Source organism: Mustelus asterias, chromosome 13 (genome assembly GCF_964213995.1).
Source record: "Mustelus asterias chromosome 13, sMusAst1.hap1.1, whole genome shotgun sequence".
NCBI classification, from domain to species: Eukaryota; Metazoa; Chordata; class Chondrichthyes; order Carcharhiniformes; family Triakidae; genus Mustelus; species Mustelus asterias.
The window spans coordinates 50,800,341-50,815,403 of record NC_135813.1 but is presented as its reverse complement, the minus strand read 5'-3'; the positions used below and the strand labels follow the sequence as shown (position 1 = coordinate 50,815,403).

General features: G+C 46.7%; 1 protein-coding gene across 9 annotated transcripts in view; it reads right to left on the bottom strand.

Moving 5' to 3' along the window:
- Nucleotides 1-15,063, bottom strand: part of exd3 (exonuclease 3'-5' domain containing 3) — a 637,814-nt gene that overhangs the window by 308,533 nt on the left and 314,218 nt on the right. For all 9 annotated transcript variants that reach the window (XM_078226739.1, XM_078226741.1, XM_078226746.1 and 6 more), the window contains 3 exons: nt 13,218-13,368; nt 12,346-12,559; nt 11,819-11,928 (listed from right to left, as the gene is read on the bottom strand). In XM_078226739.1, coding sequence (XP_078082865.1) covers nt 11,819-11,928; nt 12,346-12,559; nt 13,218-13,368 — 475 coding nt within the window. The remainder of the gene's footprint in view (nt 1-11,818; nt 11,929-12,345; nt 12,560-13,217; nt 13,369-15,063) is intronic.

Below are 15,063 nucleotides of genomic sequence, written 5' to 3'. Positions count from 1 at the left end.
CTTATCTGACTGGCAAAATGTAACTGGCGGGGTGCCACAGGGGTCAGTCCCCAGACCTCAATTGTTTGCAATCTATATAAATGATCTGCAAGCAGGGACAGGGGGTAACATAGCAAAATTTGCGGATGATACCAGAATAGGTGGGAAAGCAGGCAGTGAAGAGGATATAAAGATTTTACAGACAGATAGAACAAAGAACAATACAGCACAGGAACAGGCCCTTCGGCCCCGCAAGCCCGCGCCGCTCCCTGGTCCAAACTAGACCATTCTTTTGTATCCCTCCATTCCCACTCTGTTCATGTGGCTATCTAGATCAGTCTTAAACGTTCCCAGTGTGTCCGCCTCCACCACCTTGCCTGGCAGCGCATTCCAGGTCCCCACCACCCTCTGTGTAAAATATGTCCTTCTGATATCTGTGTTAAACTCCCCCCCCTTCACCTTGAACCTATGACCTCTCATGAACGTCACCACCGACCTGGGGAAAAGCTTCCCACCGTTCACCCTATCAATGCCTTTCATAATTTTATACACCTCTATTAAGTCTCCCCTCATCCTCCGTCTTTCCAGGGAGAACAACCCCAGTTTACCCAATCTCTCCTCATAACTAAGCCCCTCCATACCAGGCAACATCCTGGTAAACCTCCTCTGTACTCTCTCCAAAGCCTCCACGTCCTTCTGGTAGTGTGGCGGCCAGAACTGGACGCAGTATTCCAGATGCGGCCGAACCAACGTTCTATACATCTGCAACATCAGACCCCAACTTTTATACTCTATGCCCCGTCCTATAAAGGCAAGCATGCCATATGTCGTCTTCACCACCTTCTTCACCTGTGACGTCACCTTCAAGGATCTGTGGACTTGCACACCCAGTCCCTCTGCGTATCTACACCCTTTATGGTTCTGCCATTTATCGTATAGCTCCCCCGTACGTTAGTTCTACCAAAATGCATCACTTCGCATTTTTCAGGATTGAACTCCATCTGCCATTTCTTTGCCCAAATTTCCAGCGTATCTATATCCTTCTGTAGCTTCTGACAATGCTCCTCACTATCTGCAAGTCCTGCCAATTTTGTGTCATCCGCAAACTTACTGATCACCCCAGTTACACCTTCTTCCAAATCGTTTACATAAATCACAAACAGCAGAGGTCCCAATACAGAGCCCTGCGGAACACCACTAGTCACAGGCCTCCAGCCGGAAAAAGACCCTTCCACTACCACCCTCTGTCTTCTGTGACCAAGCCAGTTCTCCACCCATCTAGCCACCTCCCCTTTTATCCCATGAGATCCAACCTTTTTCACCAGCCACCATGAGGGACTTTGTCAAACGCTTTACTAAAGTCCATATAGACGACATCCACGGCCCTTCCCTCGTCAACCATTCTGGTCACTTCTTCAAAAAACTCCACCAGGTTAGTGAGGCATGACCTCCCTCTCACAAAACCATGCTGGCTATCGTTAATGAGTTTATTCCTTTTTAAATGCGCATACATCCTATCTCTAAGAATCTTCTCCAACAACTTCCCCACCACGGACGTCAAGCTCGCCGGCCTATAATTACCCGGGTTATCCTTCCCACCCTTCTTAAATAACGGGACCACATTAGCTATCCTCCAATCCTCTGTGACCTCACCTGCGTCCAGTGACGAGACAAAGATTTGCGTCAGAGGCCCAGCGATTTCATCTCTCGTCTCCCTGAGCAGCCTTGGATAGATTCCATTACGCCCTGGGGATTTGTCAGTCTTTATATTCTCTAACAGACATAACACTTCCTCCCTTGTAATGGAGATTTTCTCCAACGGTTCAACACTCCCCTCCGAGACACTCCCAGTCAACACATCCCTCTCCTTTGTGAATACCGACGCAAAGTATTCATTTAGGATCTCCCCTACTTCTTTCGGCTCCAAGCATAATTCCCCACTTTTGTCCCTGAGAGGTCCGATTTTTTCCCTGTCAACCCTTTTGTTCCTAACATATGAATAAAATGCCTTGGGATTCTCCTTAATCCTGTCTGCCAAGGACATTTCGTGACCCCTTTTTGCCCTTCTAATTCCCCGTTTGAGTTCTTTCCTACTTTCTTTGTACTCCTCCAGAGCTCCCTCCGTTTTTAGCTGCCTGGACCTAACATACGCCTCTCTTTTCTTTTTGACCAGTCCCTCAATTTCCCTGGTTATCCACGGTTCTCGAATCCTACCCTTCCTATCCTTCATTTTTACAGGCACATGCCTGTCCTGTAGCCCTAACAACTGTTCCTTAAAAGACTCCCACATGCCAGATGTGGGTTTACCCTCAAACAGCCTCTCCCAATCAAGAGCTGCCAATTTCTGCCTAATTCTACTAAAGTTAGCCTTCCCCCAGTCCAACACCTTACCCTTGGGACACCACTCATCCTTTTCCATCACTATCCTAATTAACAGAATTGTGGTCACTATTTGCCACATGTTCCCCTACCGAAACTTTGAAGACCTGACCGGGCTCATTCCCCAGTACTAGGTCCAGTATAGCCCCCTCTCTAGTCGGGCTATCTACATATTGTTCCAAAGAACCCTCCTGTACGCATTTTACAAATTCCTCCCCATCCCAGCTCTCAGCGATTTCCAGTCTATACCAGGGAAATTGAAGTCTCCCACTACAACAACCCTATTTTTCCTGCACCTATCCAGTATCTCCTGACATATCCATTCTTCCACTTCCCTTGGGCTGTTGGGGGGCCTGTAGTACACCCCCAACATAGTGACTGTGCCTTTCCTGTTTCTAAGCTCCACCCAGAGTGACTTGTTACACGACCCCTCTGAATTGTCCTCCCTCTGCACCGCCGTAATATGCTCTCCAAGTAATACTGCTACTCCTCCACCTCTTTTGGCCCCTCCTCTGTCTCGCCTAAAACACTTGTACCCCGGAATATTCAGCTGCCAGTCCTGTCCTTCTTTCAACCAAGTCTCTGTCACCGCAAGCACATCCAAATTCCTCGTGAGCATTAAGGCCCTAAGTTAGTCTGTCTTACCTGTTATGCTCCTTGCATTGAAGTATAAGCACTCCAGACCTCCAGGCCCAATGAGGTCATCCTCCCCCAGAGTGCTCTTCTTCTTTGCCAGCCTTGTCCCAGCCCCAAGCTCGTCCCCAGCCTCTACACTTGCAGACCTAATATTTTGATCCCCACCCCACCTGCCATACTAGTTTAAACCCCCCCGAACAGCACTAGCAAAACTCCCAGCCAGGTTATTCGTGCCCTTCCAACTTAGTTGTGACCCGTCCTTCTTGTACAGGTGCCAACCTCTCCTGAAAACTTTCCATTGATCTAGGAAAATGAAGCCCTCCCTCCTGGACCAGTCCTTTAGCCAAGCATTCAATTGTACTAACTCTTAGCCTCACTGGCACGAGGCATTGGGAGCAGCCCAGAGATGGCCACCCTGGAGGCCCTACTTTTTAGTCTATTTCCCAACTCCCTGAATTGCGCTCGTAGGATCCCCCTGCTCTTCCTATCTACGTCATTTGCACCAATGTGTACAATGACATCCGTTTCTTTATCTTCCCCTTTTAAGATGCCTCCTATCCGCTTGGAGACATCCATTACCCCAGCACTAGGTAGGCAGACTACCATCCTGGAGTCCCGTTCGCACCCACAGAATCGCCTGTCTGTGCCTCTAACCGACGCATCCCCCACCACTATTGCTCTCCTAACCCCTCTCTTTCCTTTCCGGGCTACAGAGCCTGACTCTGTGCCAGTGACCTGGTCACTGTGGCTTACCCCTGGAGAGTCATCCTCCTCCACACTATCCAAAACAATATACTTGTTTTGGAGTGGGACAACCACAGGTGACCCCTCCACTAATTGCTCACTCCCCTCCCCTCTCACACCTGTCGCCGAGCCCTTCCTATTATGAGAGACAGCCACTGGAGTACTCTCTGGTATGTTACCCTTCTGACCTTTACTCCTCCTAACTGTGACCCACGTGTCTTCCTCCCGATGCCCCGGTGTAACTAGTTCCCTCTAACTCATGTCAATTATTCTCTCAGTCTCCCTGACTAGACCAAGGTCAGCAATCTGCAGCTCCAGTTCCGTGACGCGGTCCCTCAGGAGCTGCAGTTCCAAGCACCTGGCGCAAATGTAGTCCTCCGGGAGGCTAGGTGTTTCCAGGAACTCCCACATCCCACACCGGAAGCACCGAACTGGCCTATCATTCATAGTTACCCTTATCCTATATAGGTTTGGATAAAAATAACTTACCCTGCCTCGCCCTTTCTGCCTAAGCCCTGTGAGCCAAAGCCCTGGCAGCTTTCACTCAGCTTTCACTCAGATATATAATGATTATTATATTAATGATTTGGATGAGAATATAGGGGGCATGGTTGGTAAGTTTGCGAACGACACCAAGATTGGTGGCATAGTGGAGTCAAGAAAGTTATCTCCAATTGCAACGGGATCTTGATCAATTGGGCCAGTGGGCTGACGAATGGCAGATGGAGTTTAATTTAGAAAAATGCGAGGGCGGCACGGTAGCACAGTGGTTAGCACTGCTGCTTCATAGCTCCAGGAACCTGGGTTCGATTCCCGGCTTGGGTCACTGTCTGTGTGGAGTTTGCACATTCTCCTCGTGTCTGCGTGGGTTTCCTCCGGGTGCTCCGGTTTCCTCCCACAGTCCAAAGATGTACGGGTTAGGTTGATTGGCCATGATAAAAATTGCCCTTAGTGTCCTGAGGGACACTAAAAATTGCCCTTAGTGTCCTGAGGTTAGAGGGATTAGCGGGTAAATATGTAGGGATATGGGGGTAGGGCCTGGGTTGGATTGTGGTCGGTGCAGACTCACTGGGCCAAATGGCCTCTTTCTGTACTGCAGGGTTTCTATGATTCTATGTAATGCATTTTGGTAGATTGAACCAGGGCAGGACTTATTCAGCTCATGGTAGGGCGTTGGGGAGAGTTACAGAACATAGAGATCTAGGGGTACATGTTCATAGCTCCTTGAAAGTGGAGTCACAGGTGGACAGAGTGGTGAAGAAGGCATTCGGCATGCTTGATTTCATCGGTCAGAACATTGAATACAGGAGTTGGGATGTCTTGTTGGAGTTGTACAAGACATTGGTAAGGCCACACTTGGAATACTGTGTACAATTCTGGTCACCCTATTATAGAAAGGATATTATTAAACTAGAAAGAGTGCAGAAAAGATTTACTCGGATGCTACTGGGACTTGATGGATTGAGTTATAAGGAGAGGCTGAATAGACTGGGACTTTTTTCGCTGGAGCATAGGAGGCTGAGGGGTGATCTTATCGAGGTCTATAAAATAATGAGGGGCATAGACAAGGTAGATCGTCAATATCTTTTCCCAAAGGTAGGGGAGTCTAAAACTAGAGGGCATAGGTTTAAGGTGAGAGGGGAGAGATACAAAAGTGTCCAGAGGGGCAATTTTTTCACACAGGGGGTGGTGAGTGTCTGGAACAAGCTGCCAGAGGTAGTCGTAGAGGCGGGTACAATTTTGTCTTTTAAAAAGCATTTAGATAGTTACATGGGTACGATGGGTATAGAGGGATATGGGCCAAAAGCGGGAAATTGGGATTAGCTTAGGGGTTTAAAAAAAAAGGGCGGCATGAACAAGTTGGGCCAAAGGGCCTGTTTCCATGCTATAAACCTCTATGACTCTGTATAGATAGGCTAGGAGAATGGGCCAAAATTTGGCAGATGGAGTTTAATGTGGGTAAGTGTGAGGTTGTCCATTTTGACAGAAAAAATAGAAAGGTAAATTATTACCCAAATGGAAAGCAGATTCAAAATGTGTCCGGGTAGAGGGATCTGGGTATCTATGTTCATGAATCACAGAATGTCGGTATGCAGGTACAGCATGTAATAAGTAAAGGCAAATGAGATGTTGGCATTTATTGCAAAAGGTGGAGTATAAAAGTAGAGTAGCGTTGTTGTATCGGGTGTTGTTGAGACCATATCTGGAGTATTGTGTCCAGTTTTGGTCTCCTTATTTGAGGAAGATGTGGTGGCATTGGAGGCAGTTCAGAGGAGGTTCACCAGATTGATTTCAGGGATGAAGGGGTTGATGTATGAGGAGAGACTAAACAGTTTGGGCTGATACTTGCTCAACTTTAGAAAGGGGATCTGATCAAGGTATATAAATTTTAAAAGGGATTGATAAAGTAAATGTAGTTTAAATGTTTCCTCTTGTGGGGCAATAGAATCATAGAGGTCATAGAGATTTACAGCATGGAAACAGGCCCTTCGGCCCAACTTGTCCATGCCGCCCCTTTTTTAAACCCCTAAGCTCGTCCCAATTGCCCGCATTTGGCCCATCTCCGTCTATACCCATTTTACCCATGTAACTGTCGACATGCTTTTTAAAAGAAAAAATTGTATCTGCCTCTACTACTATCTCTGGCAGTTTATTCCAGACACTCACCACCTTGTGTGTGAAATAATTGACCCTCTGGACCCTTTTGTATCTCTCCCCTCTCACCTCAAACCTATGCCCTCTAGTTTTAGACTCCCCTAGCTTTGGAAAAAGATACTGACTATCTAGCTGATCAATGTCCTTTATTCTTTTATCGACCTCTTTAAGATCATCCCGAAGCCTCCTCCGCTCCAGAGAAAAAAGTCCCAGTCCATCCAGCCTCTCCTTATAACACAATCCATCAAGTCCCAATAGCATCCTAGTAAATCTTTTCTGCACTCTTTCTAGCATAATAATATCCTTTCTATAATACGGTGACCAGAACTGTACACAGTATTCCAAGTGTGGCCTTACCAATGTCTTGTACAACTTCAACAAGACATTCCAACTCATGTATTCAATGTTCTGACCAATGAAACCAAGCATACCAAAGCCTTCTTCACCACTCTGTCCACCTGTGACTCCACTTTCAAGGAGCTATGAACATGTACACCTAGATCTCTTTGTTCTGTAACTCTCCCCAACACCCTACCATTAACTGAGTAAGTCCTGCCCTGGCTCAGTCTACCAAAATGCATCACCTCACATTTATCTAAATTAAACTCCATCTGCCATTCGTCAGCCCATTGGCCCAATTGATCAAGATCCCGTTGCAATCCTAGATAACCTTCTTCACTGTCCACTATGCCACCAATCTTGGTGTCATCTGCAAACTTACCAACCATGCCTACTAAATTCTCATCCAAATCATTAATATAAATGACAAATAACAGTGGACCCAGCACCGATCCCTGAGGCACACTGGTCACAGGCCTCCAGTTTGAAAAACAACCCTCTACAACCCCCCTCTGTCTTCTGTCATCAAGCCAATTTTGTATCCATTTGTCTACTTTACCCTGGATCCCGTGAGATTTAACCTTATGCAACAACCTACCATGTGGTACTTTGTCAAAGACCTTGCTAAAATCCATGTAGACAACTTCAACTGCACTAGAATCTAGAACAATCTAGAACAAGAGGTCACAGGTATGGGTTGAGAGGCGGTAGATGTAAAACCGAGATGAGGAGGAACTACTTCTCGCAGAGGATGGTGAATTTGTGGAACTCGCTGCCCCATAGCATGGTGCAGCCTGAATCATTGAATGGTTTCAAGAGGGAGATAGACATATTTCATAGAATCATAGAAACCCTAAGTGCAGAAGGAGGCTACTTGGCCCATCGAGTCTGCACAGACCACAATCCCACCCAGGCCCTATCCCCAAAACCTCACTTATCCTGCTAGTCCCCCTGACACTAAGGGGCAATTTACTATGGCCAATTAACCTAACCCACACATTTTTGGACTATGGCAGGAAACCGGAGCACTCGGAGGAAACCCACACAGACACAGGGAGAATGTGTAAACGCCACACAGACGGTGACCCAAGGCCGGATTTGAACCCGGATCCCTGGCGCTGTGAGGCAGCAGTGTGAACCACTGTGCCACCGTGCCACCCATTTCTAATTTAAAAATATAAGGAAAGAGGGATATGGGGAACAGGTAGGGAGATGGATTTGAGACCAGGGAGAGATCAGCCATGAATCATAGAATCATAGAAACCCTACAGTACAGAAAGAGGCCATTCGGCCCATCGAGTCTGCACCGACCACAATCCCACCCAGGTCCTAGCCCCATATCCCTACATATTTTACCCGCTAATCCCGCTAATCTACGCATCTCAGGACACTAAGGGGCAATTTTAGCATGGCCAATCAACCTAACCCGCACATCTTTGGACTGTGGGAGGAAACTGGAGCACCCGGAGGAAACCCACGCAGACACGAGGAGAATGTGCAAACTCCACACAGACAGTGACCCAAGCCGGGAATCGAACCCAGGTCCCTGGAGATGTGAAGCAGCAGTGCTAACCACTGTGCTACCGTGCCGCCCCATGATCTGATTGAATTACGGAGCAGGCTTGAAGGGCTGATTTTGCCTACTTCTGCTCCTAATTCCTACGTTCTTATGTTCTCAATATAAATTGGAGTGAATCTAATTAGCAGAAGACTGGCATTTGTGATGTGGCGTACTTCCGGAGGAGGCCCAGAGGATCATACGTTCGGCATTTCTGTCTGAAGATCGCTGCAGATGCTTTAGCCTTGTCTTTTGCAGAAGTGCTGGGCTCCCACATCACTGAGGATGGGGATATTTGTGGAGCCTTCTCCTCCAATGGTGGAATTGTCCACCACTATTCACAGCCAGATGTGGCAGGATTGCAGAGCTTAGATCTGACCTGTTCGTTGTGGAATTGCTTAGCTCTGTCTATCACTTGTGCTTACGCTGATTGTCACGCATGTGATCCTGTGTTAAAGCTTCACCAGGTTGACACCTAATCTTTTTTTTAGGTATGTCTGGTGCTGCTCCTGGCATGCCCTCCTGCACTCTTTCAGTGCACTCAAGAGGCACTGAACTAAATGATCAGCCCTGATTGCATTGAGTGGTGAGGCAGGCTCAATGAGCCGAATGGCCTCTGCCAGCTCCTCTGTTGCATCACAGCTTGGTATGGCTCCTGCTCTGCCCAAGACACAAGGAACTACGAAAGGTCGTAAATGTAGCCAAATCCATCACGCAAACCAGCCTCCCATTCATTGACTCTGTCTACACTTCCCGCTACCTCGGCAAAGCAGCCAGCATAATTAAGGACCCCACGCACATTCTCTCTTCCACCATCTTCCGTCAGGAAAAAGATACAAAAGTCTGAGGTCACGTACCAACCGACTCAAGAACAGCTTCTTCCCTGCTGCTGTCAGACTTTTGAATGGACTTCTCTTGCATTAAGTTGATCTTTCTCTCCACCATAGTAAGGAAAGACTGTAAGACTACATTTTGCAAACTCTCGTTTCCTTCTCTATGAATGGTATATTTTGTCTGTATAGTGCGCAAGAAACAATACTTTTCAATGTATGTTAATACATGTGACAGTAATAAACCAAATCAAATCAAATGTTCCTGTGCTTCCGTGCTACATAACCAAACGAATATTAAACCATGCTAGAAATTGAGGTGGGATATCTTTAAGGCCAGGCTATTGTGGTTTCTCAGTTGACATCTACAACAACTGAAACTTCTCTCTATGATAACACTGTGAAGCACCAGGACCCCTTTGACCAGAGACTTTAGTCCACACCAGAAATTAATAAAATTGAGTCAACAAACACACATAACAAACTATACAGGACATTCCCAAATTGCCAACCCAGTGAGACCTCTCAGACAAAATAGCCTGAAATATCTTACTGAATAACTATTAGGGAGATTCGGCAGCATAATGGTAATGTCACCAGGTGAGAATGCCAGGCTGATGCTCTGGGTCACGAGTTTAAATTCCATCATGATAGCTGGTAGAATTTAAATTCTAATAAAATCTGGAATTTAAAGCCAACATCAGTAATGGTAACCATAAAACTATCAACTGTTGTAAATCCCATGTTTCACTCGTGTCCTTCAGGGAAGAAAATCTGCCATCCTGACTCGGGCTGGCCTATTCCAGACCCAGAGTAATGTGGCTGACCCTTAGTTAACCACAGATAGGCCCTCCGAAATAGCAGAGCAAGACACTCAGTTCAAGGGCAAATAGGGACGTCCGCAAGGCCCACATTCTAGTTAAGAAAAAAACAAACTATATTCATAGAACATAGAAACATAGAAAAACTACAGCACAAACAGGCTCTTCGGCCCACAAGTTGCGCCGGTCATGTCCCTACCTACCTAGGCCTATATATAGGCTTACCTATAACCCTCAATCCTATTAAGTCCCATGTACTCATCCAGAAGTCTCTTAAAAGACCCTATCGAGTTTGCCTCCACCACCACTGACGGCAGCCGATGCCCCTCACGCACCACCCTCTGAGTGAAAAACTTCCCCCTAACATCTCCACTGTACCTACTCCCCAGCACCTTAAACCTGTGTCCTCTCGTAGCAGCCATTTCAGCCCTGGGAAAAAGCCTCTGAGAATCCACCCGATCTATACCGCTCAACATCTTGTACACCTCTATCAGGTCACCTCTCATCCTTCGTTTCTCCAAGGAGAAAAGACCGAGCTTCCTCAACCTATCCTCATAAGGCATGCCACCCAATCCAGGCAACATCCTTGTAAATCTTCTCTGTACCCTTTCAATAATTTCTACATCCTTCCTGTAATGAGGCGACCAGAACTGAGCACAGTACTCCAAGTGGGGTCTGACGAGGGTCTTATAAAGCTGCATCATTATCTCCCGACTCCTAAACTCAATCCCTCGATTGATGAAGGCCAGCACACCATACGCCTTCTTAACCACCTCCTCTACCTGCGAGGCCGATTTAAGAGTCCTATGGACCCGGACCCCAAGGTCCTTCTGATCCTCTACACTGCTAAGAGTCTTACCCTTGATATTATACTCCTTCATCTCATTTGACCTGCCAAAATGGACCACTACACATTTATCCGGGTTGAAGTCCATCTGCCACTTCTCCGCCCAGTCTTGCATCCTATCTATGTCACGCTGCAGCTTCTGACATCCCTCCAAACTATCCACAACACCACCAACCTTCGTGTCGTCGGCAAACTTACCAACCCATCCCTCCACTTCCTCATCCAGGTCATTTATGAAAATGACAAACAGCAAGGGTCCCAGAGCAGATCCCTGGGGCACTCTACTGGTGACCGACCTCCATTCAGAAAAAGACCCAATACAACCACTCTCTGCCTTCTGCAGGCAAGCCAGTTCTGGATCCACAAGGCAACAGCCCCTTGGATCCCATGCCTCTCACTTTCTCGAGAAGTCTTGCATGGGGGACCTTATTGAACGCCTTGCTGAAGTCCATGTAAACCACATCCAGAAGGTTGGGGAGAAAGGTTCAACAATTAGAACAATGGGGAGTTACTTCACTCACTTATCACTGAAGCCCATTTCAATTTAAAGAGTAAGGGTTCCATCACACATATCTTTCACTTTGGGATTGAATCAGGCCAGCAGTCGCCGAAGGCAGTTTGGAGGCAGGCAAGTGCCTAGGTGGGCTAATTAAAAGGCCAGCCTCTATTCTCTGAGACTTCAACCCAGTTTTATGAAAGGTTGTTAGGCCCTCTGGCCCTCAACCACCTGCCTCCTCATACCTCTACACACATCAATCCAAACATGCCTCCCCATACTCCCCAATAGAACCTCCATATCACCTCATCAACATGCACTATAACAGACTTCATGTGAAAATGACATGTGAAAATGAAGAAAACCAAACTTTCAACCATCTGATACAGTTCTCCTCAATACACACTTGATGCTGAGAAAGAAAACGTTCATTCATGTCAAGGGCCACATGGGCTGGGAGGCTAAAAGGACGAATATACTCAAAATCAAACTGTGATCTAAACAAGAGGTCTGACCTGCAGACCATCAACAAACCTCTTTATGTACATTTAAAAGATCCAATACTCCTGCTGTGAATTGCACCACATCCTTTATCATGGGGTAGGCTGTAGACAGAGTCCGCAGATCCCCTGCTGCAGCATAACCTAGAAAAATAAACAAAAGTCAAAACAAGATAACAAGCCATTCCAAACCAACTGACCAAGTCAAGGGCCTTTCTGAGTGTCAGTCTGAAGCTGCTACTGCAGTGAAGCACAATTGGGTTTTAGACTTGTTGTGTAAAGTGTTTGCTCTGGAACCACTCTGGATCATGAGTCAGCTCCCTATCTGGAGTTTGCACCTATCTAAAGGATAGACAAATGGGGCCTGACAAAGTGTCTGAGCAAGCCACATCTGATGGCAATATCTCTTTGAAAACCAACAATGGATTGAGTGAGATACTCACAGATGTACACAGCCACATTACTCCAGCTGGGAGTATAATGGGAACCGGGACACCAGCCAGAGCTTCCGAGAATTAAAAAAAACTGCAAACACACTCAGTATTGCTTTGGAATAGTTACCTAGTTTAGTTATGGTGTGGTCAGTGAATAAAGTCTGAATAAAATGGGTAAGTTCAGCTTGCCGGCATTCAGACTCTGACTGTTTCACAAGCTGAGGCAAGTCCAGGAGATACACGCAGTCTTTCATCGCAATTTGTATGACAGACACTCGTGTGTTAGTCAGCACTCCAAAAGTAGGCCTCCATTCCATATCGATTCCCACAACACCACCAGCCTGCAACAGAAACACAGAGTTCACGTCAGCATTGCATCACGTTTCCCCACGACTACCAGCAGCAGTATTTGCTCACAGGTACAAGTAGCATCGTTCATTCATTGAATACAGGTTCTGCACTGAGTTTGCATTAACAGCTTGTTTTCATTGTCCTCAGTGCGTCTGGGTTAAGTGGGGCCAATAAAGTGGTGTTTCCATTCCTGATCATCAACTGGTGATTCCTATTTGGCCTTGCAGGGAATTACAGATTTGGGATGACTGGGACTCAATAAACGTGTGTGCACGCGTGCGTATGCGCATGGGTGTATGCGATCCAAAGTTATAGGTCACAGCATTATATTTAGCAGCTTTTCAAGAACAGTTTCTGATGTGGAATAAAATACTCATTCTGCTTTTTCAGGTAGAAGTAGGTGGATACACCTAGAATCCATTGGATCCACCAGTGATATCATAAATCAGCTGTGATTTAGCAATACTGTTTTTGCTGTTGCTGGAACATCCCACAGTTTGGATGAGGGAGAAGAGAATGTGGGGAAGAGTGAGAAAAGGAAAGGAGAGACAAGAGAGACTGGGTGACACTGACACATTACCAGAACATCTCCAAGTGCTTGCTACACAAGTCGTTGACTGTGGCAGGATTAACCATTGTGCTGCTGACCTGGAGTACACGAGCTGCACAGTTCCTTAACTGATCGAGATGGTCCAGGAAATGAACACTCTCTGTTGGAATCGGTAGCTGATAGTAGAACTTCCTCCGACTCTCTCTCTCTTCTCGACTCTCCTCCGTACAACTGCTCTCTAAACCTATCCTGTAACAGTGAGTGGCTTCAGTTAAAACCTGAGACATACAGATACCAAAACAAGCAAAACAGTAACAAAATAATTAAAAGCAAAATACTGCAGATGTTTGAAATCTAAAAACAGAAAACACAGGGAAAACTCAGGTCTGGCAGCACCGGTGCAGAGAGAAACAGTTAACATTTTTGAACCTGCATGGCTCTTTCAGAGTTAACTCTGTTTCTTTCTCAACAGTAACAACATGACTGGCTCACATGAAGTATGTGCACAGAGGAATATTACTCTTCAATGTAATGTGTCACATATTTGTGGATGAGGGAAGTGTGAGGAAATGAGAGGGTAGTTGAGGGAAGTTCAGTTCATATAGTTTATATGGATGTTAGCAAAGCCTTTAACAAGATCCCACATGGGAGACTGATTGAGAAAGTTGAAGCACATGGAATATAGAGACATATTGGTACCGCTGATGTGGGAAGGAAGGGGGAAGGGGTCATGAAAAGAGAGTATAGGGAATTAGGGAGACAGCTGAAAAGGAGGAAAGCAAAGGTAGTAATTTCAGGATTGCTGCCTGTGCCACAGGAGGGTGAGGGCAGGAATGGAGTGAGGTGGAGGATGAATGTGTGGCTGAGGGACTGGTGCAGGGGGCAGGGATTCAGGTTCCTGGACCATTGGGACATCTTAAGGGGCAGGTGTGACCTGTACACAAAAAACGGGTGGCACTTGAATCCCAGGGGGACCAATATCTTGGCGGGAAGGTTGGCTAAGGCTACTGGGGAGAGTTTAAACTAGATAGGTTGGGGGGGAGGGGATCGAGACGAGGTGACTGGGAGCGAGGAAGTTAGCTCACAAACAGAGAAGGGTTATAGACAGTGCAAGAGGGAGGATGGACAGGGGATAGAGAAGGGGAGAGCTCAGACCAAAGGATTGAGATGTGTTTACTTTAATGCCAGGAGTATAGTGAATAAAGGGGATGAGCTCAGAGCGTGGATTGATGCCTGGAAGTGTGATGTGGTGGCCATTACGGAGACTTGGATGTCTCAGGGACAGGACTGGATACTACAGGTGCCGGGATTCAGATGTTTCAGGAAGGACAGGGAGGGAGGCAAGAGAGGGGGTGGAGTGGCACTGCTGATCAGGGATAGTGTCACAGCTGTAGAGAAGGTGTATGCTGTGGAGGGATTGTCCACAGAGTCTCTGTGGGTGGAAGTTCAGAGTGGTAAGGGGTCGATCACTTTGCTGGGATTTTCTATAGGCCGCCCAATAATGACAGGGAGGTGGAGGAGCAGACAGGGAAACAGATCCTGGAGAGTTGCAATAATAGCAGAGTTGTTGTGATGGGAGACTTTAATTTCCCAAACATAGATTGGAATATCCCTAGGGTAAGGGGATTGGATGGGGAGGAGTTCATTAGGTGTGTTCAGGAGGGTTTCCTGACACAGCATGTGGACAAGCCTACAAGAGGAGAGGCTGTACTTGATCTGATACTGACCAATGAGCCTGGACAGTTGTCAGATCTCTCAGTGGGAGAGCATCTTGGGGATAGCGATCATAACTCTATCTCCTTTATGCTTGCATTGGAAAAAGAGAGGATCAGGCAAGCTAGGAAAGCATTTATTTGGAGTAAGGGGAAATATGAAGACATAAGGCAGCAAATTAGAGGAGTAAATTGGAAGGAGGTATTCTCAGGGAAATGTACTGAAGAGAGG